The sequence below is a fragment of the Phyllopteryx taeniolatus genome, chromosome 17, assembly GCF_024500385.1.
Source record: "Phyllopteryx taeniolatus isolate TA_2022b chromosome 17, UOR_Ptae_1.2, whole genome shotgun sequence".
In the NCBI taxonomy this organism is placed as follows: Eukaryota; Metazoa; Chordata; class Actinopteri; order Syngnathiformes; family Syngnathidae; genus Phyllopteryx; species Phyllopteryx taeniolatus.
In genome coordinates, this window is record NC_084518.1 from 20,607,542 (window position 1) to 20,634,457 (window position 26,916).

At 45.7% G+C, this 26,916-nt stretch overlaps 3 protein-coding genes across 7 annotated transcripts; 2 read left to right on the top strand and 1 right to left on the bottom strand.

Moving 5' to 3' along the window:
• Window positions 1-388: 388 nt before the first annotated feature.
• Window positions 389-7,281, top strand: slco2b1 (solute carrier organic anion transporter family, member 2B1). Of its 2 annotated transcripts, none has more exons than XM_061750731.1 (15): window positions 389-532; window positions 857-905; window positions 1,538-1,675; window positions 2,261-2,444; window positions 2,508-2,744; window positions 2,847-2,945; window positions 3,270-3,400; window positions 3,486-3,558; window positions 3,645-3,809; window positions 3,927-4,116; window positions 4,595-4,739; window positions 4,856-5,019; window positions 5,129-5,193; window positions 5,281-5,401; window positions 6,398-7,281. In XM_061750731.1, exons 1-15 carry the CDS (start codon window positions 474-476, stop codon window positions 6,573-6,575), a joined length of 1,998 nt encoding a protein of 665 aa, XP_061606715.1. In that variant the 5' UTR covers window positions 389-473; the 3' UTR covers window positions 6,576-7,281. The 2 variants fall into 2 exon arrangements, with proteins under 2 accessions (XP_061606715.1, XP_061606717.1); XM_061750733.1 differs by having other exon boundaries at window positions 391-532; window positions 2,511-2,744.
• LOC133466752 (Na(+)/citrate cotransporter-like) lies at window positions 7,270-26,845 on the top strand. Of its 3 annotated transcripts, none has more exons than XM_061750728.1 (14): window positions 7,270-7,401; window positions 16,007-16,286; window positions 19,098-19,226; window positions 19,824-19,960; window positions 20,388-20,617; window positions 20,815-20,928; window positions 21,082-21,259; window positions 21,336-21,458; window positions 22,298-22,510; window positions 23,447-23,553; window positions 24,075-24,196; window positions 24,317-24,478; window positions 25,204-25,341; window positions 26,457-26,845. In XM_061750728.1, exons 1-14 carry the CDS (start codon window positions 7,379-7,381, stop codon window positions 26,583-26,585), a joined length of 2,085 nt encoding a protein of 694 aa, XP_061606712.1. In that variant the 5' UTR covers window positions 7,270-7,378; the 3' UTR covers window positions 26,586-26,845. The 3 variants fall into 3 exon arrangements, with proteins under 3 accessions (XP_061606712.1, XP_061606713.1, XP_061606714.1); XM_061750729.1 differs by lacking the exon at window positions 7,270-7,401 and adding an exon at window positions 13,559-15,216; XM_061750730.1 differs by lacking the exon at window positions 7,270-7,401 and adding an exon at window positions 15,476-15,727.
• On the bottom strand, window positions 7,636-13,571 carry serpinf1 (serpin peptidase inhibitor, clade F (alpha-2 antiplasmin, pigment epithelium derived factor), member 1). Of its 2 annotated transcripts, none has more exons than XM_061750740.1 (8): window positions 13,445-13,571; window positions 12,648-12,705; window positions 11,421-11,631; window positions 10,757-10,912; window positions 10,469-10,672; window positions 9,906-10,042; window positions 9,612-9,822; window positions 7,636-8,052 (listed from the first exon to the last, which is right to left on the bottom strand). In XM_061750740.1, exons 2-8 carry the CDS (start codon window positions 12,702-12,704, stop codon window positions 7,802-7,804), a joined length of 1,227 nt encoding a protein of 408 aa, XP_061606724.1. In that variant the 5' UTR covers window position 12,705; window positions 13,445-13,571; the 3' UTR covers window positions 7,636-7,801. The 2 variants fall into 2 exon arrangements, with proteins under 2 accessions (XP_061606724.1, XP_061606726.1); XM_061750742.1 differs by having other exon boundaries at window positions 12,634-12,705; window positions 13,445-13,567.
• Window positions 26,846-26,916: the final 71 nt, after the last annotated feature.

Genomic DNA, 26,916 nt, shown 5'->3' on the forward strand with positions numbered 1-26,916 from the left:
ACTGTAGCAAACATGTTCACGTTTGGTTGCTCTGCCTGACTTCTTCCACCAAAAAAAAAACCAAACAAAAACTGACGTTTATATGCCCTTCAAGATATCATTTAAAAAAAAAACTTGATTTAATAACAAACATATTTTTAGATAAACCATCAAATTGAAATGATTAATAGACTTGATTTAATAATCTTTTTAAATATATTGACCTTGACTCTTTTGGATGACCTTCACGGCGTCACCTTGGGTGCTTTCATCTAGCGCCTCCTGCTGGTCACGAAGGAGCCTGCTGGGCCCTCACCGGAGGAAACATTCCACCGGACGAGCTTCTGCTTGTTGACTTAACTTTGTAACATTTGACATGTGCTCACTCGTCCACTTCCTGTCCCTCCCTCCCTCTCTCAATCTCTGGAGCCTTCAAGGTTCAAATTCCAAGTGGCTCCTCCCCACTCAGCCCTCCTCGTCTTCCTCGTTTCTTTATGGGAACAAGCTGCTGCTCTTCGTCATCACCACCATCATCATCATCATCATTGCCACGGTGAGTATCTGTGATATTTTATTTTTTTTTCTCTTTTGTGGAACTTTCTCCACCTCATCCGGTCACGTGATCGTGATAATGATGCTGCAAATAATAATGGGGGCTGCAAACTTTTTGTGCTACTTTCACTGCAGTAAATTACTTTTTGGCGCTTATACAAGGTGGCGCAACAGTGCATTGACATTCCACCACTGATAAGCTGCTTCTCTCCTTCCCGCCTCCCTAATATGTGCTACATTTGATTGGTGTGCAAGCAAGCATGCATGTAAAGATCATGTGACATGTGAGGATCCCATAACTTCACACCTTCTTTTTGCCGCGTAGCGTCATGGAGGTGAAAGTGAGGAGCAGGAGCGTCTTCAGCAGCGTCAAGGTAACAACAACAATGCTACTCGGAAAACAATTATTACAATCAACGCAATATTGGGTGTGCGTGTCTATTATAAGAGGACGCACGGAAAAGTCTTAGACCCAAGAGAGAAGTCTGCTATTTTGGGTTTAAGTGGCAATTTCAGGCAAATTCCAGGGCTTGTACCATAATGCCCTTTGATGAACTCTGACTCGGAAAGTTGGAAGCAAAATTCCTCGACAGATGGTCAACACTTAATTGCCAAACATTTATTCCTAAACTTGCTAATGCGATTTTCAGAAAGAAATAATCAACTCTTGACACAAAATTGGTGGACATGTCCATTATAAAGGGTGCATTTTTTTTTTTAAATTGAAACTTTCAACTTTTGGAATTTCACCAAAAAGGCAGTTTCAAGTCAAAGTTACGAACTTCCTCTTCAGTTTCATGCATGGCTCCTTGAGACTTTTCCGTGCGTCCTGTTCTTATTGACATGCACACTTGATTTTGTGTTCATAGGTGAAGGTCCGGGGGGGGGGGCTGAAGAATAACACAAAACACAATGATTCCGAGAGGCTCTGGGCACCACCAGGTTCTCGGACCCTCTTATCTTTGACGTGTGAAGTGTGCGGCGGTGTTTTTTTTTGGGGGCGCAGGTGTTCGTGGCGTGTCACAGCGTGCTGCAGCTGTCGCAGCTCCTGGTGTCGGGCTACATGAAGAGCTCCATCTCCACCATCGAGCGGCGTTACGGTCTCTCCAGTCAGAAGTCGGGGCTGCTGGCCGCCTTCAACGAGGTCAGCGCCATCATTTTGTTGTTTGGCCCACAGATATACTAACATAGGCAGATATACGTAGACGCTTCATTGAGCGGGTTGGTCTGTGTTTGCGATACATCAGCGTGTCCGCCTTATTGGATTTGGCCGATCTGTGGCAGACTAATGCAAGTCAATGGACCGAACTGAAAGCGACAATCTACTAAGCTTTGCTTTCATTCAAATAGGTTCTAGTCCCGACAGAACATACTAGTCCCGAGAGAAGGTTCTATTGCTGAGAGAAGGTTGTAGTCCAGTCTGAAGGTAAAGGAGATCCTTCTAGCCCTGGGAGAAGTTTCTAGTCCCAAGTGTATTTCCTAATTATTATATTTTTTTTTATGAGCTTACAGCTAGTACGGTAAGACATTATACGAAACACTGTGACTGTGATCATGACGACTGAAGTCTAACGTATATAAAATATTGAATCAAAAGCTGAAATTGAGATGTGACATGCAGGTTTTGTGAATGAAGAGCACCAATCTATATACAATATGTCTTTGTACTGAATGTCCATGTCTCTGTCTATGTATACTTTACATGTATCTATGTCTTTCGGTCTTGCAGGTGGGCAACACACTGCTGATCGTGTTCGTCAGCTTCCTCGGGAGTCGCGTTCACCGCCCTCGCGTTATCGGCTTTGGCGCTCTGCTCGCGTGTTTGGCCTCGCTGCTGATGGCGCTGCCCCACTTCCTGAGCGGGCCGTACCGCTACGGCGACAGGCGGTACCGGAACGGCGACCGCGCCGGCTGTGAGTCCGAACCCCCCCGTCGGCGTGCACTCGAGTACGGGTACATTTACTTGTGTTTCCCAGCAGCCACCGGGAACAGCTCCGGCCTGTGCCACGTGCAGAGCGTTCTCCATGCCAACTCCACCGCACCGTTGTCCAATCAGAGCTGCGGCGAGCATGAAAGCTCTGCCCACGAGGGTATCTACCCTCTGCTGCTACTGGCTCAGCTGCTGTTGGGCGTGGGCTCCGTGCCCGTCCAGCCTTTTGGCATCTCCTACATCGACGACCATGCCAGCAAGAAGAACTCTCCGCTCTACCTCGGTACGCCGCCGCCATTGCACCTTCATCATATCATGTTTGTGAGGTCGTGTCCTTCGTAAAGTCTTGTGGTTGGTGACATTCATGATGCCGCTTTTGTGTCAGGCATCCTATTGGCCGTCACTGCCATTGGCCCCGCCTTCGGCTTCCTCAGCGGCGCCTTTCTGCTTCGACTCTACGTCGATTTTGACAAAATGTCTGCAGGTCTGCACTTTTTTATATTTATCTATAAACATCTATAAACAGTATGCATCAATAAAATCTACCCATGCAGCTAGCTATAACTCTAAATACATACAACTATAAGACTCACTATACTCGTAACAGGCCCACGGGGAGAAATTTAGGGTTCAGTGGTTTGCCCAAAGACATTTCGACAGCAGCCGGGATTCCAACTGTCAACCCTCCGGTCACTGGACAAACAGCTCGACCAACTGAACCACAGCCGCCTGTCCATTTATACTTTTATACGTCGATCTATACATTTAAACGCTTGTCTATACTGCACATTATGTGTGTATGTGTCAGATGAGGTGGCGTTGGATCGCGATGACCTGCGCTGGGTTGGCGCCTGGTGGCTCGGCTTCCTGGTGGCGTCCTGTCTTCTCTTCATGGCCGCGTTGCCATACTTTTTCTTCCCCAGGGACATGCCCCCGGAGGTCAGGTGGACAGTGTGTGTGTGTGTGTGTCTCATATTTTGTGCTCATGTGACCTTCATCATGTCATGTTTGTGTGTTTATGCAGGATGAGTCGCAAGTAGACGAAAAGCGAGAGCCGGATATTTTCCAGGAAGTCAGCCTTCTTCACTTCCTTAAAAGTCAGCATCTGTTTCCCATTCTACTTCCTGTCAGTCCCGGTCTTGTCTGGTCTGGACGTAGCCCGATCGTGTGTGTTTCCCTTTAGGTTTTCCCAGCATGTTGTGTCGGACCCTGCGGCGTCCAGTCTACCTCCTGGTGGTCCTGGCGCAGGTCAACCTGGCCGCCATGGTTTCCGGCCTCGCCACCTTCATGGCCAAGTTCATCGAGAAGCAATTCAGCCACACGGCAGACTTCTCTGCCGTCATTATCGGTGCGATTAGTGTGTGTGTGTGGGTGCATGCATGCCGACGTTTGGGTGTGTGTAGGGGCCCACTTATGAGCCCCTTCCGCTGGCTCACATTTTCAGTCCTTCCTGTCTGCCTCCAAGGTGGCCTGTGCATCCCTCTGGGCGTGCTGGGCACCGTGCTAGGCGGAGTCGTGATGCGGCGCTGGACTCTTGGTGTCACCGGCGCCAGCAAGTTCTGCGCCGCCGCCATCTTGCTCAGCCTTCTCTGCGCCTTCCCTCTGGTCCTCATGGGCTGCCCCACACAGAAGGTCGATGGGGTCTTCCCACCTCGGTAACAGCGCCACAACCATAAGTAACAACACTGCAACCAACAACTGCAACAACAACACAACTAATGCCTGAACCAACATCACCACAGAAACGTAACCAACACCAAAACCAAAATGGGTAACAACACTGCAACCAACAACAGAACCAAAAACAACTAATGCCTGAACCAACACTACAACCTAAACAAGAACTAACCCAACACCAAAACAAGTAACAACACGGCAACCAACAACAGAACCAAAACCAGAACCAAAACACTGACCAAAACACTTGTTGACCACAACCAGCACCATAGCCAACACCAGAACTGAAACAAGGACCAACACCAGAAGCAACACAGAATAATAACACCAGGATTAACATGAGAACAAACTACATAAACAATAGAAGCAACACCACTATCAAAATGAGAACAAAAAACAGTACCAACAGTGGAACCGCACTGTTTGTGTGCGTGTGTGTGTGTGTGTGTGTGTCAGGCGTACAGCACCATGGTGCAGCTCGGCATGTCAATGTGTCCAGGAATCGTTTCATCCGGTGTGCGGTTCTGACGGTGTCGAGTTTACGTCTCCGTGTCGTGCCGGCTGCGTCGCCGTGAAAATGGACAGCGGCAACAAAGTCATCGTAAAGAAAATTCAAACATTACACACTTGCAGCCTGAGGGGGCGCTGGTGTGCGCGCCACAGTTACGCCCCCTTGCCTCCAAAATCGAATTAATGTTCGAACGTCTTTCCATACAGAACTTCACAGAATGTCGGTGCGTGGGCGGGGCCGGTGGCTCGGCCACGCCCAGAACCTGCGGCAGTGGGTGCGGCCGCTTCCTGTTGCCTTTCGTGGTCCTGATGGCCGCCAGCTGTCTCATCGCGTCCTTGTGCCAGACACCGTCCTTCGTCATCATCCTCAGGCAAGAAAGTCCAGATCAGCCAGTCAATATGACCACTTACATGTGTGTGCATGTGTGTGTGTTTATTGGTGTGTTGACGCGTGTGTGCATGTGTATGTGTGTGTTACAGGATGGTGTCAGCGCGGGAAAAGTCGTTGGCAGTGGGCGTCCAATACATGCTCTTCAGGGTCCTCGGTGAGTTGGATGATATCACGGTGGTCACGTGACCAGACAGGAAGTGAGGCGGATTCTGATGCGTCCATGTTGTTGTCGTGTGCGCAGCCTTCATGCCCTGCCCGGTTCTCTACGGCACCGTCATCGACTCCACGTGCGTCCTGTGGGACAGGAAGTGCGGCAAGCAGACTTCCTGTCTCTACTACGACTTGGACCGCTTCAGACACAGGCCAGTCAATTTTATTTTGATGTAGCATTTAGCATGTAGCATTTAGCGTGTAGCACATGTGGATTTTGCTGTTCTGAATTGTACTGAAACCTTGAAAAGTTTGACATCAAAAGTTCACAAAAGGTCAAATTCAGTTCACCCTTACAGGTTATAGTCAATTTGATAGTTTTGTGTAAATAATAGATAGTTAACGACTAATAATAAAGCGGCTTGCTGAGTAGTAACTTAATGTACAGTATATCCGTAAGTCTGTCATGGACTGCCCCCTGGTGGCCAAGGTGCGCACACCAGAAGCAGCAGCACAACATCCATTGAATTGAAGCAAAAATGTGGAAAAAAAACTTTCATTCTTTACATTATTGTCATTAGTGTCTGTTTTTATGAAGGACAATATTGTACAGGTACAGTGATATATTTCTTACAAAGAAAATTTATAAATAGGTATTTCCTTCATTGGTTATTATCCATCCATCCATCCATCCATTTTCTTTACCGCTCCTCCTCACTAGTGTCGCGAGCGGCTGGAGCCTATCCCAGCTATCTTCGGGCGGGAGGCGGGGTACACCCTGAACCGGTCGCCAGCCAATCGCAGGGCACATAGAAACAAACAACCAGTCGCACTCACATCCACACCTACGGGCAATTTAGAGTGTTCAATCAACCTACCACGCATGTTTTTGGGATGTGGGAGGAAACCAGAGTACCCGGAGAAAACCCCCCCAGGCACGGAGAGAACATATAAACTCCACACAGGTGGGTCCGGGATTTGAATCCCGGTCCCCAGAACAGAGGCAGGTGTGCTAACCAGTCGTCCACCGTACCGCCCATTGGTTATTAATCAATATTGAATGAATAATATATTTTTTACATCATCTACAAATGAGCACACCCATCAAGATTAAAAATCAAAAGTTTGCCCACCCGTACTGCAGCATGTAGTATGCATGTGAATGTGTGTGTTTGTGTTTCAAAGAGGGACTATGTGTGATCGTGCAGGTTTTTGGGTGTCCAAGGGCTCTTTATGTGCGGGGGACTGCTGTGCTTCCTCTTGACGGTGCTGGTGCTGCACAGGAGGAGGGAGGGGCCTGCGGCCCCTGAGGCAGCCAATCCGAGCGTCTACGAGCTGGTGGACAAGCACAGCACGGGACGGAAAGTGATCCCACCCCAGGCCTGAGGAGGCTCCAGAGGACACTATAGAAAGACCTATGACCATTTATTCCATGTCCTTACTCTCCAGTTTAAGGTCCTTGGACTAGTAGTACTCATAAGGCACAGTCATTCTACTAGTGTGCTGAGTTGTATTACTAATGAGGAGAAAGTGCGTACTAGTACATGGACCTTAAGGTGGATATCAAGTATATGGAATACATGCTTAAAAGGCTTAACATAGGTCAGGATGCTGAGACTGATTTTAGTTTTTGGTCCACTTCCTCTTTGTCATGCATGATCAAGCGCAATTCCATTAATGTCCACAAGGGGAACTCACTCCACTTGTGGAGCGGGCTACTTCCTGTTACGCTGCAAAGCTACGCAATAATGTAGCCCAGCCTCCACGCCGCCATCTTGTGTCCGAAGTCTGCACATACGTGTTTGTTTGTTGGTTTGTGTGTGTGCGTGCGTACAAGTGTGTCTGTGTGCTTGTCTTTGTGTGTGTCTGTGTGTGTGCGCATAGGTAATGTGTCCATGGGTGTCTGTGGTTGTGTGTGTTTGTGTGTACGTTTTTGTGCATGGACTGTATGAGTTTTTGTGCACCTGTGTGTTCATCTGTGGGTGTGCATGCGTGTGTGTGTGTGCGCATGATTCGTCACCAATGTTTAGCCTCGAAGGCCTTTTGTCGATATGGATTTTGTGTGTGTGTTAACATAAATGTTTTTTCCTTTTTTTGTTGTTCTTTTTGAGTTTTTCCTGAGGTGTTGAATCAAGACTAGGAAGAGTTTTCTTTTTTCCTTCCAACACTGGACTAACCTCAGGAATGTGATGACAAAAATCAAAACCATATGGTAAACACACACACACTGTCTCACCGAGAGGAGGAGACAAACAGGAAACGTGTTCATGATATGTTCCACATGCGGAGATTGTGTGTGCGTATGTGAGTGAGTGTGGAAAACTATTTTCACGTTGTCGTTTTCCTGTTGAAATGAGTGTAGCGCTTGAGGTCAAATAGGATGATTTAAAAAAAAAAAAAAAGTCCTCTGAGAGGAACAGATGTGAAAAGTTGACGCAAACAAAGATTTTGTTTAATTGTTATGTTTATTTTGTCACGTCACACAAATGTAATAACTGTGACGCAATTGACAATGTTTCTGTTAAAAAATCTTTTGGCTTAAAAATCACCTTTCATCCTCATTGCCCTCCTAGGACCTGCTAAGAGTGTGTGTGTGTGTGCGCGTGTGCGTGTTAGACTTTCAGGTCTTTGGGCTTGATCACTCTGCCGATGAGGAGCAGGGCCCCCGAGGCTTCGTCGCGAATGAGGAAGAGGAAGGGGCGGTCCACGCGGTAGGTCAGGTGACTGGTGGCGGAGGTGGCGGGCGCCGATTGGTCGCCCTCGGCCCCCGTCTCCATGACGACCTTGTGATTGATGGTGACCAGCCTGGCGGGCTGCGCCGCGATCTTCTCCAAGTCCTGGTTAGACAGCCAATCAGTGAGCCCTGTAGGGAGGGGGGGAGACCAGACTGACTAGACAACTTAGGGAGGATCTCATTTCACTTAATGGCAATGTTCTGACCGCAACCAGACATTGTTCTAACATCGCCATGTTAGGGAGGATTTCTATTGTCTTAAATATGCATCAAAGCACAAGGAACAACCATTGAGGAGGTTCCAATCACTAGCTAAAATCAAGACCGTCGCGTATAAAACCCCTGGTGGGAGGAGAAAACGTAAACAGAAGAGCGAGAACAGAGAAGGCTGCAGGTTAACAAATGAGATAAAGCCTTTAAGACTCACGCTAAAGACACAAAGGTCTACTCTGTAGCTCCTACCTCATGATACCCTGGAAACACCCTCAGACCCCCTCAAAATGCCCATAGTATCTGATTGCGGCTTAGGGACACCCTAACACTCACTCTACTGTAAATGCAGCCTAATGAGATCCACCCTAAAGACAACCGGAAGACCAACCCTAAATAAACCTTGGAGACAGCCTCACATCCACCTTAAAGACACATATGAGACACCCCGACACCCATTCAAAATGCAGACGAGAGACAAACTGGAGACCCATCATAAAGACAACCCTAAAGACAACCTGGAGCTCGACCCTAAATAAACACTGGATACAACCTAATATCCACCCGAAAGACACCCTGAGACCCATTAAAAATACAGACAAGAGACATCCTGGAGACACCCTAAGAACTATCCTAAATGCAGCCTAACGAATCCCTGAGACCAACCCTAAAGATACCCTGATGACCGACTCCAAGTACACCATGAAAACACAGTAACATCCAACCTAAAGACACACTTGAGACACACTAAGATCCACTCTAAATGAAACCTAGAGTCACCCTAAGACTCACCCTAAATGAAGCCTAGAGACACCCGAAGACCGAACCGAAAAACACTGCAGACCGAGCCATTAAGAGCCACCCTAAGAAACCCTTGAGACACCCTAGGAACCACTCTAAATGAAACCGAGAGACAACCTAAGACTCACCCAAAATCAAGCCTGGAGACACCCTAAGACCGAACCGAAAAACACTGCAAACCGTGCCTAAAAACACCCTGGAGCCATTAAGAGCCACCCTAAGAAACCCTTGAGACACCCGAGGAACCACTCTAAATGCAGCCTAGAGACACTCTGAAGACAGTCTGGATACACACATTAAGATCCACCTTAACTGCAGCATAGAGACACCCTGAGAACCACTCTAAATAAACAGTGAAGACACGCTAAGATCTACCGCAAAGAAACCCTAAAACCAACTGTATATGCAGCCTGGAGACACCCTAAGAACCACCCTAAATGCACCCTAATGACTCCCTGAGACCCACCCTACAGACAGCCTGCAAACCGGCCCTAAATACATCCTGGAGGCACACTAACCTCCAGCCTAAAAACACCCTTTAGATAACCCAACCCTAAATGCAGCCGAGAGACACCCTAGATTTACCCTGGAAATCCACCCGAAATGCACCCTAGAAACACCCAAACAGCCACCCTAAATACACCCTAAGATCCAACTTAAAGACACCCAGGACTCACCCACGTCAGGGAGCAGCGTCATGAGGTCTGTGGCGTAGCTGAACTTGAGAACGGGCATGGTGAGGGTGACGTGTGTCGCGTGTAGTGTGCTGCTCAAGTCTTGCACGAACTCTGCGGTCAGCGTGTCCTCCAGGGCGGTCAGGTTGGACGTAACTTCTTGAGGAAGGAACACGAACATGCTCACCTGGTTCTCCAGGAGGATCTGTGCGATCTGGGAGAGGAACATAAAGGGAGGTTGGTGAGCGTGGCCACGTGACATCACTCAAATTGACACTTCCACCCATCCCCACGCACCGTGCAGCTCAGGTCAGAGTCCATGCCCATCTTGATGGGGTAGTTGTTCTGTTGCAACATGGGAACCCGGACGGGCGCTTTGCCCTCTTGTTGGAAGTTCTGCAGCGACTGAGGTTGGAACGCTGTCACCCACTTCCCTGTTTGGTGACCACACTTCCTTGTTGTTGTTGTTGATGATGATGTCATTGTGGTTCTCATTACTGTCATTGTTGTTGTCATTGTTATTAATGTTGTCTTATTGTCGGTCTCCCTATTGTCATTGTCGATGTCATCATTGTTGTCATTAGCGTTGTCATTATACTTGTCCTAGTCTTATTGTCTTTGTTGCTCTAGTCATTGTTGTCATCATTAACGTTAGCGTTTTTCTTACTGTTACTGTTGATGTTGTCATTAATGTTATCATTATTGTCTTATTGTTGTTGATATTGTAGTCTTTGTTCTTATCACCGTTTCCATTGTTTTTGTTACTGTTGTCGTAGTTTTTATCATTGTCATCGTCTTTGTTGTTGTTGTTATTGTCATTGATGATACTGTATCAATGTTGTCATCGTTGTTACTCTTACCTTTAAAGTAGGCGCCAGCCACAGCGTTGACTCCAGGCTTTCGGGGCAAGGGCTTGGCCAGGAGGCGCTGCACTTTGTTGCCCGTCTCTGTGGCGACCCAGACATTGATGTCATTGGTATCGTGAGATCCACCCTGCAGGGCTTTAGGTCGAATGCCATATTGCTGCTCCACCACTGTGAAAAATTCCTGCTTGAGGCGTAAACCTGAGAGAAAAAGTTGCATTGCATCATGGGAAATGTGGTGTCAAAACAAGTACATTTGATGTAGTCGAGGTTATGAGGACTGACGTCTGGCCAGGTAGATGCGGGCAGCGGCGCTCAGTCCTTTGTTACCCGTCTTGATGGAGGTCAGTAGATCCCTCAGAGTGTTGTGGAGCTGAGGGTCCTGCAGGGTGTGGTACCTCAAGGCCCGGAAGAGCTGCCTCTGGGCATGCTCAGAAGCGCCTGTGGAAACAATTGTGTGAGCCCAGCTTGCTAGTTGGTCATATTGTTGACTCCCACTACAAGGACAAAGTCCCCTTACCCTAAAGACACCCAAAACACACCCTTAAGTCACCCTTAAAGACAACGTAAGACCCACCCTAAGAACACCCTAAGACCCATCCTGGAGACACCCAAAGACCCATCCTAAATGCAGCATAGAGACACACTGAAAATGCCCTAAAGACATTCTGGAGACAACCCAAGATCCACTCTAAAAACACCTAGAATACACCCCAAGATCCACCCTCAAGACGCCCGTGAGACACCTCAAGACCCACTCTAAAGATATCCTGGAGACACCCTAAGACCCACCCTAAATTCAGCTTAGAGACACCCTTGATACAACCTGAGAGCCAACCTGGAAACACCCTAAAACCCAGCCTAAAGGCAAACTGGAGACACCCTCAGACCCCATTAAAGGCAGTCTAGAGTCACTGTGTCAGGTTTATATTTAATCCTGTGTGCTCACCCATGGCCAGCTGGGTGAGGACTGCAGAGACGCTGATGGGCGCAAGGAAGACGTTAGCATCGGCATTGCTCTGGTGGGATGCCAGCGCACGGAAAAGGTTGTATCCAAAGTCCGAGGTGGCGGCGGCCATCTTGGTGGTGGGTGTAGTGAAGAGCTCCACATGTTCCGCTTGTTCATCCTCGCTGCCCGCCGGCTCGTCCTCTGTCTGTGCCTGTGTCGTATTCGGAGACAACCGTCACGCTAACACGCAGAAGGGATGAGGGGGTGACCGTTGAATCAGAAAATATGAACTGTGTTGGGAATCACTCCCTTTCTATTATATAGTGGCCTATATAGTGATTTGACCATTTTGTAGTTCTGTTCAAATGTGTGGTGAGTAAAGGTTATCAAATATACAGTGCCCTTACTGTATCCCTCAATGCATCTTAAAAAGTAGTGAACAACACTAGTCACACCGTAAAGATACCCTAGAAACACACCAAGACCCACCTTAAAGATACCCTGGATAGACCCTGAGAACCACCCCAAAGAAACTCAGCAGACACCTTAAGAACCACCGTAAAGACACCATGGACACACACCCCAAGACCCACCCTAAATATTTCCTGAAGACACCCTAAGAATCACCCTATAGACACCCTTAAGACGCCCTAAGGCTCAACCCGGAGAAACCATAAGACCAACTCGAATGACAACCTGGAGACACCCCAAGACCCACCCTAAATGTACCCTGGAGAACCACCCTGCAGACATCCCAGAGATGCCCTAAGAACCACCCTCAGACCCAACCTGTAGAAACCCTAATACCTCACCGTAAAGACGACATGGAGATGCACCAAGACCCACCCAAAAGATATCCTGGAGGCACGATGACAACCCTAGCGGGGAGGAACCCTCGGTCCCACCCACAAGATAACTTGGAGACACTTAAAGACCCCCCCCCCCCCTAAAAGATAACCAAGGGACACCCAAAGAACCACCCTAAAGACAGCCTGGAGACACCCCAAGACCCACCCTAAAGATACTCTCGAGACAAAGTAATCACTGTCCTGAATGCAGTCTAGAAATACCCTTAAGATTCCATGAATACAGCCTGGAAACACCTTAAGATGTCATTAGCTCCTCCTCTACTGGCGTTGATCTGGGATGTTGTAATTATGAGACAGGAACGACATGATTGTCATGAAATGCTTTCATCATCACATCAATTCACCATGTAGACGATACCTGAACCACGACCAAGACCACCAGGCCCAAAAGCAGAAGGGATGTTGTCCACTTCATCCTGCAACACACACACACATACACATACACATACACAAGTTACAGTAGTTTGGGGATTATTAATTAGTTTGCCTATTTCATTTTTACATCTATTTCAAATTTCGAAAGTTTCAATTAGTTTTACAGCTGCTTGGCTAGTTTTCATTCTTTTAAATGCTTCCTTTTAAATAAGTTTTCATCACCCTTGTTTAAATTTGTACTCCAGTTAAAAATATTTGTATTTTTTTTTTTTTCAGTCTGGTTTTTGTTATCTGTAACAACCTTGACACACACGCTTTTGCATTTAGATTAGGGAACAAAAGTGGGCAATTTCAAAGTCAAGGCCTGAATTAAAAACCTGCTTGTGTGCCCCTCGGGTCATGCGACTTGGTCAGCAGAATGCTTCCAAAAGGGTCAAAGTGCACGTTGCACATACGCACCACCAGCAAAAAGTAGCAAAGCAAGTAAAAGTACAAATACTCAGTTACTGTACTTTAGTCGATTTCTCAGGTGTTGTCGCTGTACTTTACTTGAGTATTACATTTTCTGATGACTTTTTTTTTTTTTTTTTTTCCTTACGTCACGCCCCCCCCCCCCACCCCCCTCGAGTACATCAGCGCGACAAAACATCAAAAAGTGTACGCAGTTGGACTTGGTTTGCGTGTTTGGCTCTTCCGGTTGGTCGACGTGCCCAAGTTGGTTAAGTAAACGCGCAAAAAAAAAACAACGTGGAAAGAAAGAAGTGATAGACGCGCACTCACCTCGCAGCTGCAGCGTCGCTCTTCACAGGCCGCACACTCCACGTCGCCGCGCGTGACAGCGTGGCGCGCGCTCCTCGCCGTCTCGCTCCCGATCGGGGACGCGCAGCCGAGACCGATCCACAATCCACGTCGGAATGGCGACCACAAACATTCGCCGAATTTTTCACTCTCTGTTATATTGCAGCCATTTGCTAAAATCTTTTAAGTTCATTTTCTTTCCCCACTCAATGTACACACAGCACCCAGTAGTGAGAGGGGAAAAAAAATGATATATATATTCAGACCCTTTGCTCTGTATTTAGTAGAAGCACCCTTTTGAGCTAATACAGCCAAGAGTCTTTTGGGGAATGATGCTACAGGTTTTTCCCACCTGGATTTGGGGATCCTCTGCCATTCCTCCTTGCAGATCCTCTCCAGTTCTATCAGGTTGGACGGTAAACATTGGTGGGGAGCCATTTTCAGGTTTCTCCAGTGATGCTCAATTGGGTTTAAGTCGGGGCTCTGGCTGGGCCATTCAAAAACAGTCACGGAGTTGTTCTGAGCCTTTGTCTCATCAGACCAGAGAATCTTATTTCTCACCATCTTGGAGTCCTTCAGGTGTTTTTTTTTTTTTTTTGGATCAAACTCCATGCAGGCTTTCATGTAATTATGGAGGCCACTGTGCTCTTAGGAACCTTAAGTGCAGCAGAACTTTTTTTTTGCAACCTTGGCACAATTCTGTCTCTGAGCTCTTCAGGCGGTTCCTTTGACCTCATGATTCTCATTTGCTCTGACAAGCACTGTGAGCTGTAAGGTCTTCTCTAGACAGGTTTTGTGGGTTTCCGAATCAAGTCCAATCAGTATAATCAAACACAGCTGGACTCCAATGAAGGTGTAGAACCATCTCAAGGTTGATCAGAAGAAATGGACGGCACCCGAGTTCAATATACGAGTGTCACAGCAAAGGGTCTGAATACTTATGGCTGTGTGATATTTCAGTTTTTCTTTTTTAATAAATCTGCAAAGATTTCAACAATTCCGTTTTTTGTCAATATGGGGTGCTGTGTGTACATTAATGAGGAAAAAAATGAGCTGAAATGATTTTAGCAAACGGCTGCAACGTAACAAAGAGTGAAAAATTGAAGGGGGTCTCAATACTTTCCGTACTTTTCAGTGACTGCACTGTTAGGTCTCCAAACTGTCCTGTACTGGGAGTGTCCACTGGGTGTCTACAGACTCACATCAGAACTTGATTCCTTTACTGAATGTGAATATTCTTTCTTTCTTTCTTTCTTTCTTTCTTTCTTTCTTTCTTTCTTTCTTTCTTTCTTTCTTTCTTTCTTTCTTTCTTTCTTTCTTTCTTTCTCTTTCTCTCTTTCTTTCTTTCTTTCTTTCTGGTCCACTGTTCCACGGCTTCCCAGGGAGGCTGAGGAGTGTGATCCCCCTGTAGTTGGAACACATCCTCCGGTCCCCCTTCTTAAAAAGGGGGACCACCACCCCAGTCCGGCAATCCAGAGGCACTGTCCCCGATGTCCACGCGATGTCGCAGAGGTGTGTCAACCAGGACAGCCCCACAACATCCAGAGCCTTGAGGAACTCCGGGCGAATCTCATCCACCCCCCGGGGCTTTGCCACCAAGCAGCTTTTTAACCACCTCGGTGACCTCAACCCCATAGATAGGAGAGCCCGCCTCAGAGAACTCAGACTCTGCTTCCTCATGGGAAGGCGTGTCGGTGGAATTGAGGAGGTCTTCGAAGCATTCTCCCCACCGACTCACAACGTCCTGAGTCAAGGTCAGCAGCGCCCCATCCCCACTAGACACAGTGTTGGTGGTGCACTGCTTATCTAGTCTATACTATATCTAGTCGGAACTTCTCGACCTCACGCACAAGCTCGGGCTCCTTCCCTGCCCGAGAGGTGACATTCCACGTCCCGAGAGCCAGCTTCTGTAGCCGGGGATCGGATCGCCAAGGTCCCCGCCTTCGGCCACCGCCCAGCTCCCACTGCACCCGACCCCTATGGCCCCTCCCACAGGCGGTGAGCCCATGGGAACGGGGACCCACGTTACCCTTTCGGGCTGTGCCCGGCCGGGCCCCATGGGCCACCAGGCGCTCGCTTTGGAGCCCCAACTCCAGGCCCTGCTCCAGAGCGAGGCCCCGGTGACCCACGTCCGGGCAAGGGAAAACTGAGTCCATAGTTTGTCGTCATCATAAGGGGTCTTTGAGCCGTGCTTTGTCTGGTCCCTCACCTAGGACCTGTTTGCCATGGGTGACCCTGACACACAAACCCCTCCCCCACGATAAGGTGACGGCTTCCAGGAGGGAACTCATTCATCCTTCCTTTTATCATGAATTCACTGATCATCTCGTCACTCAACATTCGTTCCTCCGTCATTCCGTCATTGACTGCACATTTATTCATCCATCATTTTCATTCGCTCATTCATCCAGCCATCATCCATTCAAAGATTCGTTGAGTGTTTTTGAACACTCTTCATCAGTGAGGAAGACCACCAGCTCAACTTTCCCTCTTTCTCTTTACTCCGTGTGTGCGTGCGTGTGTGTGTGTGTGTGTGTGTGTCAGGTTAATATTTAGAGTGAATGGTGAGCGCGTTCAAGGCAGAGAGAAGCTTGAAGCCGTAGATTCCCGTCGGTCCGCCCGTCCGTCCGTCTGTCCGCTTGTGGCTGCATCGTCTCTGGCATCTTCATCTCCGTCACCTTCGTCTTCATCATCTTGGCCACGGTCAGCGATGGCGGTCCTTCCACTGCGAGTGCGAATGTTTCGTGTGGTGTGGCGTGTGAAGAGCGTCTTCATCCTGGCGTCGGGGCCGTTGGTCCTGCTGCCGCTCGCCCTCAGCACCAAGGTGAGACCCCGACCGCGACCCTCGCTTGAACACGTGTGTTGACTTCTTCGCGTCCTCCTCATGATTGTTTTCTTTTCCCCTTTAAAGTCACAATTCACAACGAAGGCAACCGATCACTTGATGTTATGCTAATTTCAGTTTTTTGCCTTAGCGGGAATGTTAGCATAGTCAAATGAATGACATTGTCTGGATGAGGGGTCTTTGACTTGGACATGCTCGATCAAGGAAAAGTGTGCTATTGATTTTAAATGTTCATTTATTTCTGTGTTAATTCATTATATATATATATATATATATATATATATAATTTGTTCATGAGTTTTATTATTTAATATTTGGTTTCTTGACAAGTTTTATACATTTTTTGTGAGAACAAAAGCTTTATTAATTTGTATTTTGCATTCAATTTCTTTTATTAATTTTTCCTTTTTCTTTTATCATTTTAAAATGTAAAATTATTGTAAGTCTTCCATTTTTTCTAACCATGTTCTGATAATTTTTTTTGTTAGTTTGTAAATTTATTCACGTGTTGTAATTTGTATTTTGCATTTTCAATGTGTTAAGGTTCCAAACTTTTCTAAGCGTGTTTTATTCATTTTAATTTTGTGTATATTTATAATTATTTCAGTAGTGTTAGTTTTTCATTATTAACTGAGCTACTAATATTTTACTAATTAGAAATGTACATTTATTGGTGTTTTATTAATTTTAACTGAATGTTTTATAATCATTTTAATGTAATAATAATAATCATATTTCGTGAATGTGTTTTACAAATTTAAATGTTCAATTTCTAAACCTGTTTTATTATTTTCTTTTTAGTTATAATTGGTATATCAGTTATTATTTTTCATTTCTAACATATTGTCCTAATTTGAATTAATCTTTTAGTTATGTGTTTAATTGAGCTTTATCTCTCGTTTCTAAATGTGTTCAAATCATTTTAAGTTTTCCGTGTTTTATGAATTTAAATGTTCATTTCTAAATGTGTTTTATTAATTTCAGTATTTATTTGTAAATAAATTATAATAACCCCCCCATATGATAACATGTTTTATACATTTTTAATTTTCAATCCGGAACGTGCTTTATAAATTTTGTTTTATTTTTGGATGTCTTTCATGAATTTAAAATGTTCATTTCTAAACGTGTTTTACGAATTGTATATTCTTTTCATTTCTCAACGTTTCTGGAGACTGTCCCGGCTGTCAGTCATTGACCAGCACACGGGGTCCAAGTTCAGGGCTCACCGTGGCGACCTTTCCATTCATCAATATTGTGCTTCCCCTCCGACACCGCGGCACCAGCGTGTGCGCACGTGTGCGCACACGTGTGCATGCGCGCGTGTGTGTGTGTGTGTGTGTGTGCACGTGCTGGTGAATGAAACCAAAGTGGGGTGTTTGCGCTCAGTGGGTACTGCCGGCCTCCCAGCAGCCCTTGCTGATGCGTTCTCACGCTCCTCCTCCTCCTCATCTTCATCGTTTACATCTAGCAGGGCGTCAAACCCGTTTCCAACACGGCACATATGGGGCCGCTTTTTTGCTTTGACCTGCACCTGACCTTTGACATGAACACCGATCAACTCGCTTTACGACAAGCAGCAGTTTGGATTATTGCCAATCCCGGCTGAAGTGTACTGTCAAAGTAAACATCAAACAAAGACAATCGCACGGCGTGTATTTTAACCAACCACGTGGCTTTGCCTTACGACAGTGCTTTGAGCAAGATGCTAACAGACGACGCGAAACGGCACTAACGAATGGCGTCGGCGTCACGGTGTTATAATCCTTGAAGCAAAGGATATTTGAACACAAACGGTGGAGCAACACATGTAGACAGACGTAAAAGTACTCACAGGCATATACAGTATTCTTTATCCTTTGCGCATAATGACTAATATCACTGCAGGTTACTGTGTTGTTGTGACCATCTTCGTGTATCCGTATATCTGTATTAAACTGCCCCCAGGTGGCCAACGCGCGCACATCTGAAGAAGGAGCACAACGTCCATTAAATTGAACCCAAAAATTTGGCAAACACTGTTTAATACTTTACATTCTATTTAATTATATGTTATTGATTTCCATTTTCTTCTTACAAAAATTTTGGGGGGATTCTTCGTACAGATCTCCGTACAGATTAATGGCTTTGCCATTGATTTCAATGGTGAAAGATGATTTGACAAATACAAAAAGTCAAATACAAGCTAACAGCACCTGGGCATTGAGTCGTTCCATTCCACACTTAAAGAATCTCGGATCTTGACTGTGTTTCTGGTTCATTTAACTTTATCTTCCAAGTTTACATTTTGGAACAGATTTTCTGCTACATCCTTGAGTTTGACATGCAGTATGTGATCTCTAACGTACGTGTGTGATCTCTTGATGTTTGCTTTGAGTCGTTTTTTTCTGGACGTGATCACAGAAGAAAACAAAACAAAAGAACACGAAAAACGAGGGAAAACGTTCCCAGTTGGAGATTAAACCAACAAGTGTCACATTTTCCATCCAAACACTTTTTATTTTTCCCTCTTCAAGTGTTGACACAGCACCTGAAAGCATCCCATGTATGTGCACTTTATCTGGACTACCTCCTATCTGTGCACTACAGCTATACTACCTCCTATCTACATGTACTACATCTATGCCACCTCCAATCTATGTGTACTGCATCTACAGTATAGTAAGTCCTATCTATCTGTGCTACATTTATACTACTTGACCTCCTATCCAGCTCTACTACGTCTACTAACTCCTATCTATGTGAACTACATCTATGTTACATGATGTCATATCCTATCTGTGTGTGTAGGAGGCTGCGTGTGCGTACGTGATCCTGCTGATGGCGCTGTACTGGTGCACGGAGGTCCTGCCGCTGGCCGTGACGGCGCTGCTGCCAACCATCTTGTTTCCTGTGCTCGGCATCATGCAGTCCAAAGATGTATGCGCGCACGCATTCACACATACACACACACAATTGTACTCATGAGTAAGACATTTCAGCGCATTAGTAGAATGACTACATGTTATTAGTGCCATTTTTCCACGTACTGCCCCTCACAGTCGTATTCTGCGTACTGGTAGAACGACTATGGTGCACTAGTATCATGGCAATGTCTTACTAGTGAAGTTTTTCCACTACTGTCCAGTGGCAGTTCTAACCTGATTTTACCGGGGTGGCCAAACTGGTAATTGTTATTTGTTTTTTTTGGGTGGGGGGTGTGGGGGGGGGGGGGCAAGCCCAGCGCTGCCCCCGGCCCCCCATAGAACCGCCACTGCTACTGCATTCTACCGGTGCATGACATTTCTGCGCACTCGTAGAAAAACTCGATATGCTTCTCGAACTACGAGTGAAGTGCTAAATGTCAACTCCTAGAAAGTTACAGCATGTCACTCATAATACTAGTAACTTCCAGCGGCTCTACTAGTGCGCAGAAATGGCAGTCGTGGAAAAAAATGCTTCTGGTAAGGCACAGTCCTTCTACTTGTGTGCCGAATATAGTAGTATGTGGGATGAATGAAGCGGCTGTCGCGCTAGGTGTGCATGCAGTACCTGCGAGACAGCAACATGTTGTTTGTGGGCGGGCTGATGGTGGCGGTGGCCGTGGAGCACTGGAACCTTCACAAGCGCATCGCACTCAAAGTTCTCCTGGTGGTCGGCGTCAGGCCCGCACTGTGAGTTCAGACATGCACTTGGTGACAAAATCATGTTCAATCGCTAATTTCAAATGCAAAAAATAAAATAAATTGCTCATTTCCTGTCATGGTAGAATATGGCGCCAACACCATCTTCTTAAACTCTCGCTCTCAAAGGTTTAAGAACTAAAATCAGAGAATGTGCTGACTAAGCATTTTATAGGTAGAAATGAATCTGACTGCGCTTACCTGCGTGGCTGACTGCTTCCTTCTGCACCGAAGCATTACGGCAAAAGAGATATTCAAAAGCACTTTTTTTCAGACCGATACCAGTACGAGTATTCCCGCTTGTTTACTCACCGATACCACGAGTACTTTTAAAACATAAAACTTCAGTGAACACAATAACACACAATAGTGAACCAAGACCTTTTTTGATGATTCTGGTGTCGGGGTCCCGTGCCAGGCTGATGCTGGGCTTCATGGGCGTGACGGCCTTCCTGTCCATGTGGATCAGCAACACGGCCACGGCCGCCATGATGGTCCCCATCGTACACGCCGTGCTGGACCAACTGCATCGCCACGACGACATGGAGGAAGGACGCCTGAAGGGACGTCAAGACGGGAACCCCGGCTCGGCAAAGCAGAGCGCCCTAGTGGTGGGGGTGCCTGACGCGGAGGCTTCCGGAAGGACCGGTCAGTCGGCGACTTTGTATACCATTTATTATTGAACTGTACTGCATCTGTACTACCTCCCATCTATGTGTACTCCACCTGGACTATCTTATCTATTTACTTTTCCAATGCTTACGGTCTCCGATTGGAGGGTCACGGGCACGGTGGGCGGAACAGGAAACAGGAAGTTGTTCTTTGACGGCTTCTCTCTCCTGCAGGCGAGTCTGGAGAAAGAACGGGAGAGGGCGACGTAACAGCGGAAACGCGCGAGGACGCGATGATGTCATCGCTCAAACCGCCGCCACAAGACAAACCTCCGTCTGCGTCGAAAGGTCAGAGGTCAAATTCACGTTTCAATATTTGCGAATTCGCTTAGTTGCGCATTTTTTGGGGGGGGATTATTATTTTTACTTTGACTTAAGTACAGGAGTCCAATCAGTACTTGCACTACAGGGTTTGAGTACTTTTGCAACGTGTGCCCTCAGCGAGCGCGTCGAGCGTGGTGTGCGTGTTGGAGATGGAGGAGGCCGACGGCGTGGACGAAGAGCGCAAGCGCTTGAGCAAAGGCCTGCTGCTGAGCGTGTGTTACGCAGCCAGCATCGGCGGCATCGCCACGCTGACGGGAACCGGACCCAACCTGGTTCTGCTGGGCCAGATGAGCCAGTGAGCGCGCCGCGGCCGGCTAACGTGCTAACCAAGGCGGCGCTCTTATCGTGTGCGCCCGCCGTCTCTCCCGCAGGCTGTTCCCCCAGAGCGGCGGCGTCATCAACTCGGCGTCCTGGTTCGCCTTCGCCTTCCCTACCATGATGATAATGCTCATGATGGCCTGGATCTTGCTGCAGCAGGTCTTCATAGGACGCAGGTCAGCCCTGAATGCGCTGCATCCTATCTATGGCTACTACATCTATATTACTTCCTATCGCTACTACATTAATACTACATCCAATTTATCTACTTCCGATCTGTGTCATTGCGCAGTGTACAATGAAATTGGGATAGCAACAAAATTGGGGTACAAATTGGGGAAATTGGAGTACCTACGTCTATTATAGCTCTATCTCTAGTACATCTATGTTACTTCCTATGTATGTATCTATTCTACCTCCTATCTATGTCTACTACGTCCATACAACCTTCTCTCTACCTCTGTTACATCTTGACTAAATCCTATCTCCCTCTTAGACATCTATACTACCAGTTATCGATCTATCTGTTCTACATCTATACAACCTGTTATCTGTGTCTACTATATCTATATCTCCTCCTGTCTACTGCTCGCTCATATGTATCTGTATTTAAATATTCTACCTATGAGGAATGCTTCTATACGACATCATAACTATCGTCTATCCATATTTACTACATTTGTACAACATCATATCTATCTCTAATACAGCAATATTAGCTTATCTCTATATGTACTACATCTATACTACTTCATATCAAGCTGCAATTCATCTATACTACCTCCTATCTATCTTGAATACATCTATACTAACTCCTTTCTATGTATACTACATCTGCTGTATACTATGTCTACTACATCTGGACTACTTCCTATTTATCTTGACTACATCTATACTACCTCTTATCTATCGTGAATCCATCTATCTATACTGCCTCCTATCTATGTGAACTACATCTGTAATACCACCTATCTATCTTTACTACATCTATACTCGTACGCCGTTTGATTATCAGCCTGCGAGGGGCGTGGTCCTGTGGTGCGGGGCAGGCGGCGAAGGAGCGAGCGGCGCGCGCCGTGATTGGTGAGGAGCACCGCCGCCTGGGTCCCATGACCTACGGCGAGGCCAGCGTGATGGCGCTCTTCCTCCTCATGGTGGCGCTGTGGTTCACGCGAGAGCCGCGCTTCGTGGACGGCTGGGCCTCGCGAGTCTTCAACGCCGAAGCAGAGTGAGTCCACCTTGCCCATATATATATATATATATATATATATATATATATATATATATATATATATATATATACACACACACACACACACACACACACACACACCCTAATCCTCCTGCAGGGACGGTACTATCTGTCAAGACTAAAGGGAAAAGTGGAAGCCACAGCCATTCATGTTCATTCATGGAGTCGCTGCCAGGTCATGTCCGATGACCTTTCACCTGCACTTTGCGTAAATGCCAAAGAGCAGCCACACGGTGAGCGTGTGCGTCGTTTCAATATTTGCGAAGTGCTGCGACAGGAAGTGAACATGAGCCAAAAACAACAGCAGCCTCTACGTCACGGCATTTTTTAAATGTATTTGTTCTAACCCTCAAAATTCCAGTTGGCTTGCGCAATGCGAACGTTGGAAAACAACCTCGAAAACAAACGTTTAATATATTCTCAGTAGCACCTTTTTGTTGTCATATCTCTAATACAGTTGTTCAATCTTTCTAAAGCAGAGAGAGCGTCCACGTCTTCCAATCAAAATTACTTCATCCATTGGCTCAATTGGAGTGCAGTAAGCTATTAAATGTCTTTTTCAGAAAAGAAACAATATTACATCAAATTGCACCTTTGTACCAAAATTAATAAATGATGTAAGCTGTTTCAAGTGTTGAGTTTGGAGTGAAACCAACTACGTAGACCCACAAGTTGCCATATCATCGAGGATATCAATCGTCTTAAATGCGCATCGAGAAGCGAGGATGCAGGAGGCTCGGTTCAGGGACGACGGCACGGAGGACGGAATGTCTCGTTTGTCCAAAATTTGTCCCTGCTTCCTCGCTCCTCGGATGATCTCAGCTCACGTTGAGGATGGAGGATGGAGGATGGAGGAGCTCGCACATCAACAAATGAGATTTAGCCTGTGAGTGAAAGGCACGCAATCTGCAGGTTCGTCACCGACGCCACTGTCGCCCTCATGGTGGCGCTCTTGCTGTTCGTTCTGCCGTCCCAGCCCCCCAAATACCTCTGCTGCTGGAGGCCCAACTCGGACCCAGGTCAGCGACACACACGCACGCATTTTTGTCGAAATAGGACATTTTTTTTGTCAATAAAATACTTTTTTTTTTCTTCAAAAATAAACTTTTTTTCTCACAAATATACACGTTTTTTTCTGAGAAAATTTAATTTCTTTCTCAAAATCAATTTTTTAAAATACAACTTTATTTTTGGTAATACTGGAACTAAAAAATATACAGCTTTTTTATTTGAAATATATATTATTGTCAACAAACAAATATGACTTATTTTGTCACAAAATTTCTAAAAATATTGATACTTTTTTCCTCAAAGAACAACAAAAAAAGACTTTTTAGCCGAGCATTAGGACTTTTTCTCAAAAATATAAAACTTTTTTCTTTAAACTACAACACCCGTTTAAGATGGGAAAAAAATGTCTAAAGAAAAACATGACTATAGAATAGAACTTCATTCTGGAATTATAATTATGTTTTTCCTTGTGTGTGGTTCCCGAATACTCGGTGTGGTGTGGCGAAACATTTTATTTTGGTCCAATCAGATGCGCAGGTGTCCCGAGGCCCCGCCCTTCCTTTGTTGACGTGGAAGGTGGCGCAGGCAAAGATTCCCTGGAACATCGTGCTGCTGCTGGGCGGAGGATTTGCGCTGGCCAAAGGCAGCGAGGTGAGCGGGAAGCGGGTCAGACAGGAAGTGGGCCAGACAGGAAGTGGTGGCTTGCGAGTATTGGTTATCTCTAAATGGTAATTCGGGAGTCGGTATCGATTCGATTGGTGTGTCGTTCAGGAGTCGGGCCTGTCGCGCTGGTTGGGCTCCCAGATGACGCCGCTTCACTCCATCCCGCCGTGGGCCATCACCGTGGTTCTGTGCCTTCTCACCGCCACCTTCACGGAGTGTGCCAGCAATGTCGCCACGGCAACGCTACTGCTGCCTATACTGGCCTCAATGGTAACCACTAATGACTTCTCCGGGGAGTAAGACGGTCTCTTGCGACAAAAACCTTCTCCTGAAACTCGAACCCTTGTCTTGGGACTATTACCTTCTCTCAGTACTAGAACCTTCAGTTGGGAATAGACTGTTCTTCTTCTAGTACTTTCTCTCAGGACTAGTCCCTTCCCTAGCGACTATCTGGACTACAACCTTCTTTTGGGACTACAACCTTCACTCGCGACTAGTGCCTTCTCTCGAAACTAGAACCTCCTCTGGGAATAAAATCTTCCCTCTGTACTAGGACCCTTTCTCAGGACTAGTACCTTCTCGTGAGACAGTAACCTTCTCTCCAGGCTAGAATCTCCTGTGGGAAGTAGCCCCTTCCCACCAGACTAGAACCTTCTCTCAGGACTCGTACCGTCTCTCGGGACAAGAGCTATCCCTCTGTACGACAACATTCACTTGCGACTAGAACCAGCTCTTAGGACCAAATCTTACTTTCTGACCTACAGCCTTCTCTCGGGACTTCTAGCTTCTCCTTTGGGACTAGAATCTTCTCTCAGGACTAGCCCCTTCTCTTGGGACTAGAACTTCTCTTGCAAAAACCTTCTGTCGCTCTTTTTTCTTATGATCATCAGATTAAAAGTTTTATATGTTGTTGTGTATACATGCAATGTATATACTGTACATCTATGGTAACCACTCATCCTTCTTCTGTTGTTGTTGTTGTTGTGTGTACACAGTCCCAGTCCATCAGCGTGAATCCTTTGTATGTGATGATCCCGTGCACCCTGAGCGCCTCCTTCGCCTTCATGCTGCCCGTGGCCACGCCCCCCAACGCCATCGTCTTCTCCTCGGGCTACCTCAAAGTGGCCGACATGGCGAGTCTGCTACGCTAATGATATACCATGCTGAGATAAACATATGGCTCAGCCACACGCTAATAAACATCGACTGTTAGCATAATAATAATAATAATAATAATAATAATTACAACACATGTAATGGTAGTCAAACTGGCAAATAAATATGTACAATTAGCAACAATGATAAGCATGCAAACCTATAGACATTAGCCACAAGCTAATGTTAGCTACACTGGTAAACATACTATTAAACATTAACATTAGCCATATGCTAATTGTAAGCTACACTTTGTGAACGGTCTTGTAAATTTATAAAATTATCCACATGCTAATTATTAGCCACACTGGCAAATTTACTGATAAACATTAAGATGAGCCACATGCAACTTGTTAGTCACACTTTGCAAAAGAGTTTGTGAACTTATAACATTGGACACATGCTAAATGTTATCCACACTGTTAAACATGTTACTAAAAAGAGGGAGAAAATGTATTATTCTAGTACCCCAAAAATATGGGTTGGTTTTTAGACAAAATTAACTTCCCCAAAAAATGATTTGATTTCATGCTTGTAAGATTGACTTATTTTCTCCAAAATATATAACTTTCTGTCTCACAAATATAATAAGTAGAAAAACTCCGACCTTTTCCTCATAAAATTGACTTGTTTCTCACCTAAAAAGTAAAATAAAAATAAAAATAAAATAAATATGACTTAATTTTGGGCAAAATTGTGATTTTTTTTCTGGAAAATTAACTAATTAATTAATAAAACTTATTTTCAGGAAAAACATATTATTCTTGTACGCAAAAATACGACTTATTTTCTGGACAAAATACTACTTTAGCACCCTCAAAATTCTACCTTTATTCTTGCCAGATTACGTTTTTGTTTGTTTTCTCAAAATACATATAAAATACATATATATTTTTTTTTTCTTTAAAAAGTCACACCTTTTTACTCAAACAAATATTGTTCTTACTATTCTTGTAAGAGTACGACTTTTAAAAAAATACAACTTTTTTTCTACAACACTGGCAAACATACTGATAAACATGAAGAATAGCCGCATGCTAATTGTTAGCCCCATATGCTCGTAACCACCACTGCTCCTGTGCGCCCCCTGCAGGCAAAAACCGGCGTGGTGATGAACATCATCGGCATCGCGTGCATCAGCGTGGCCATCAACACTTGGGGCCGCGTCTTGTTCTCGCTGGACTCCTTCCCCGAGTGGGCCAACGCAACCACGCCCATTTAGCTCCACAAGCTCCTGACTTGTCATGCTTTTTTTATGATATTATTTTATTTTGAAAAATCGAAAATAATATTATAAATTAATATTTAACACGTTCACGTAAATGATATATTCTCCTTTAGACTCCTTCAGACGTTGTTATCGTTTTTGTTTATTGTTGTTGTTCTTTCGTTAAATTTTTTTACTTTTGTTATTGCTGTACATTCTTGTACATATGTAACATCCTAACACTTATGACCTTAAAATAAATATTTCACACAAAATGGTGGCTGCTTTTCAATCAGTAATCCCCTGGCGTCCACTATTAAGATCTTGAATTACAGTATAAATATTT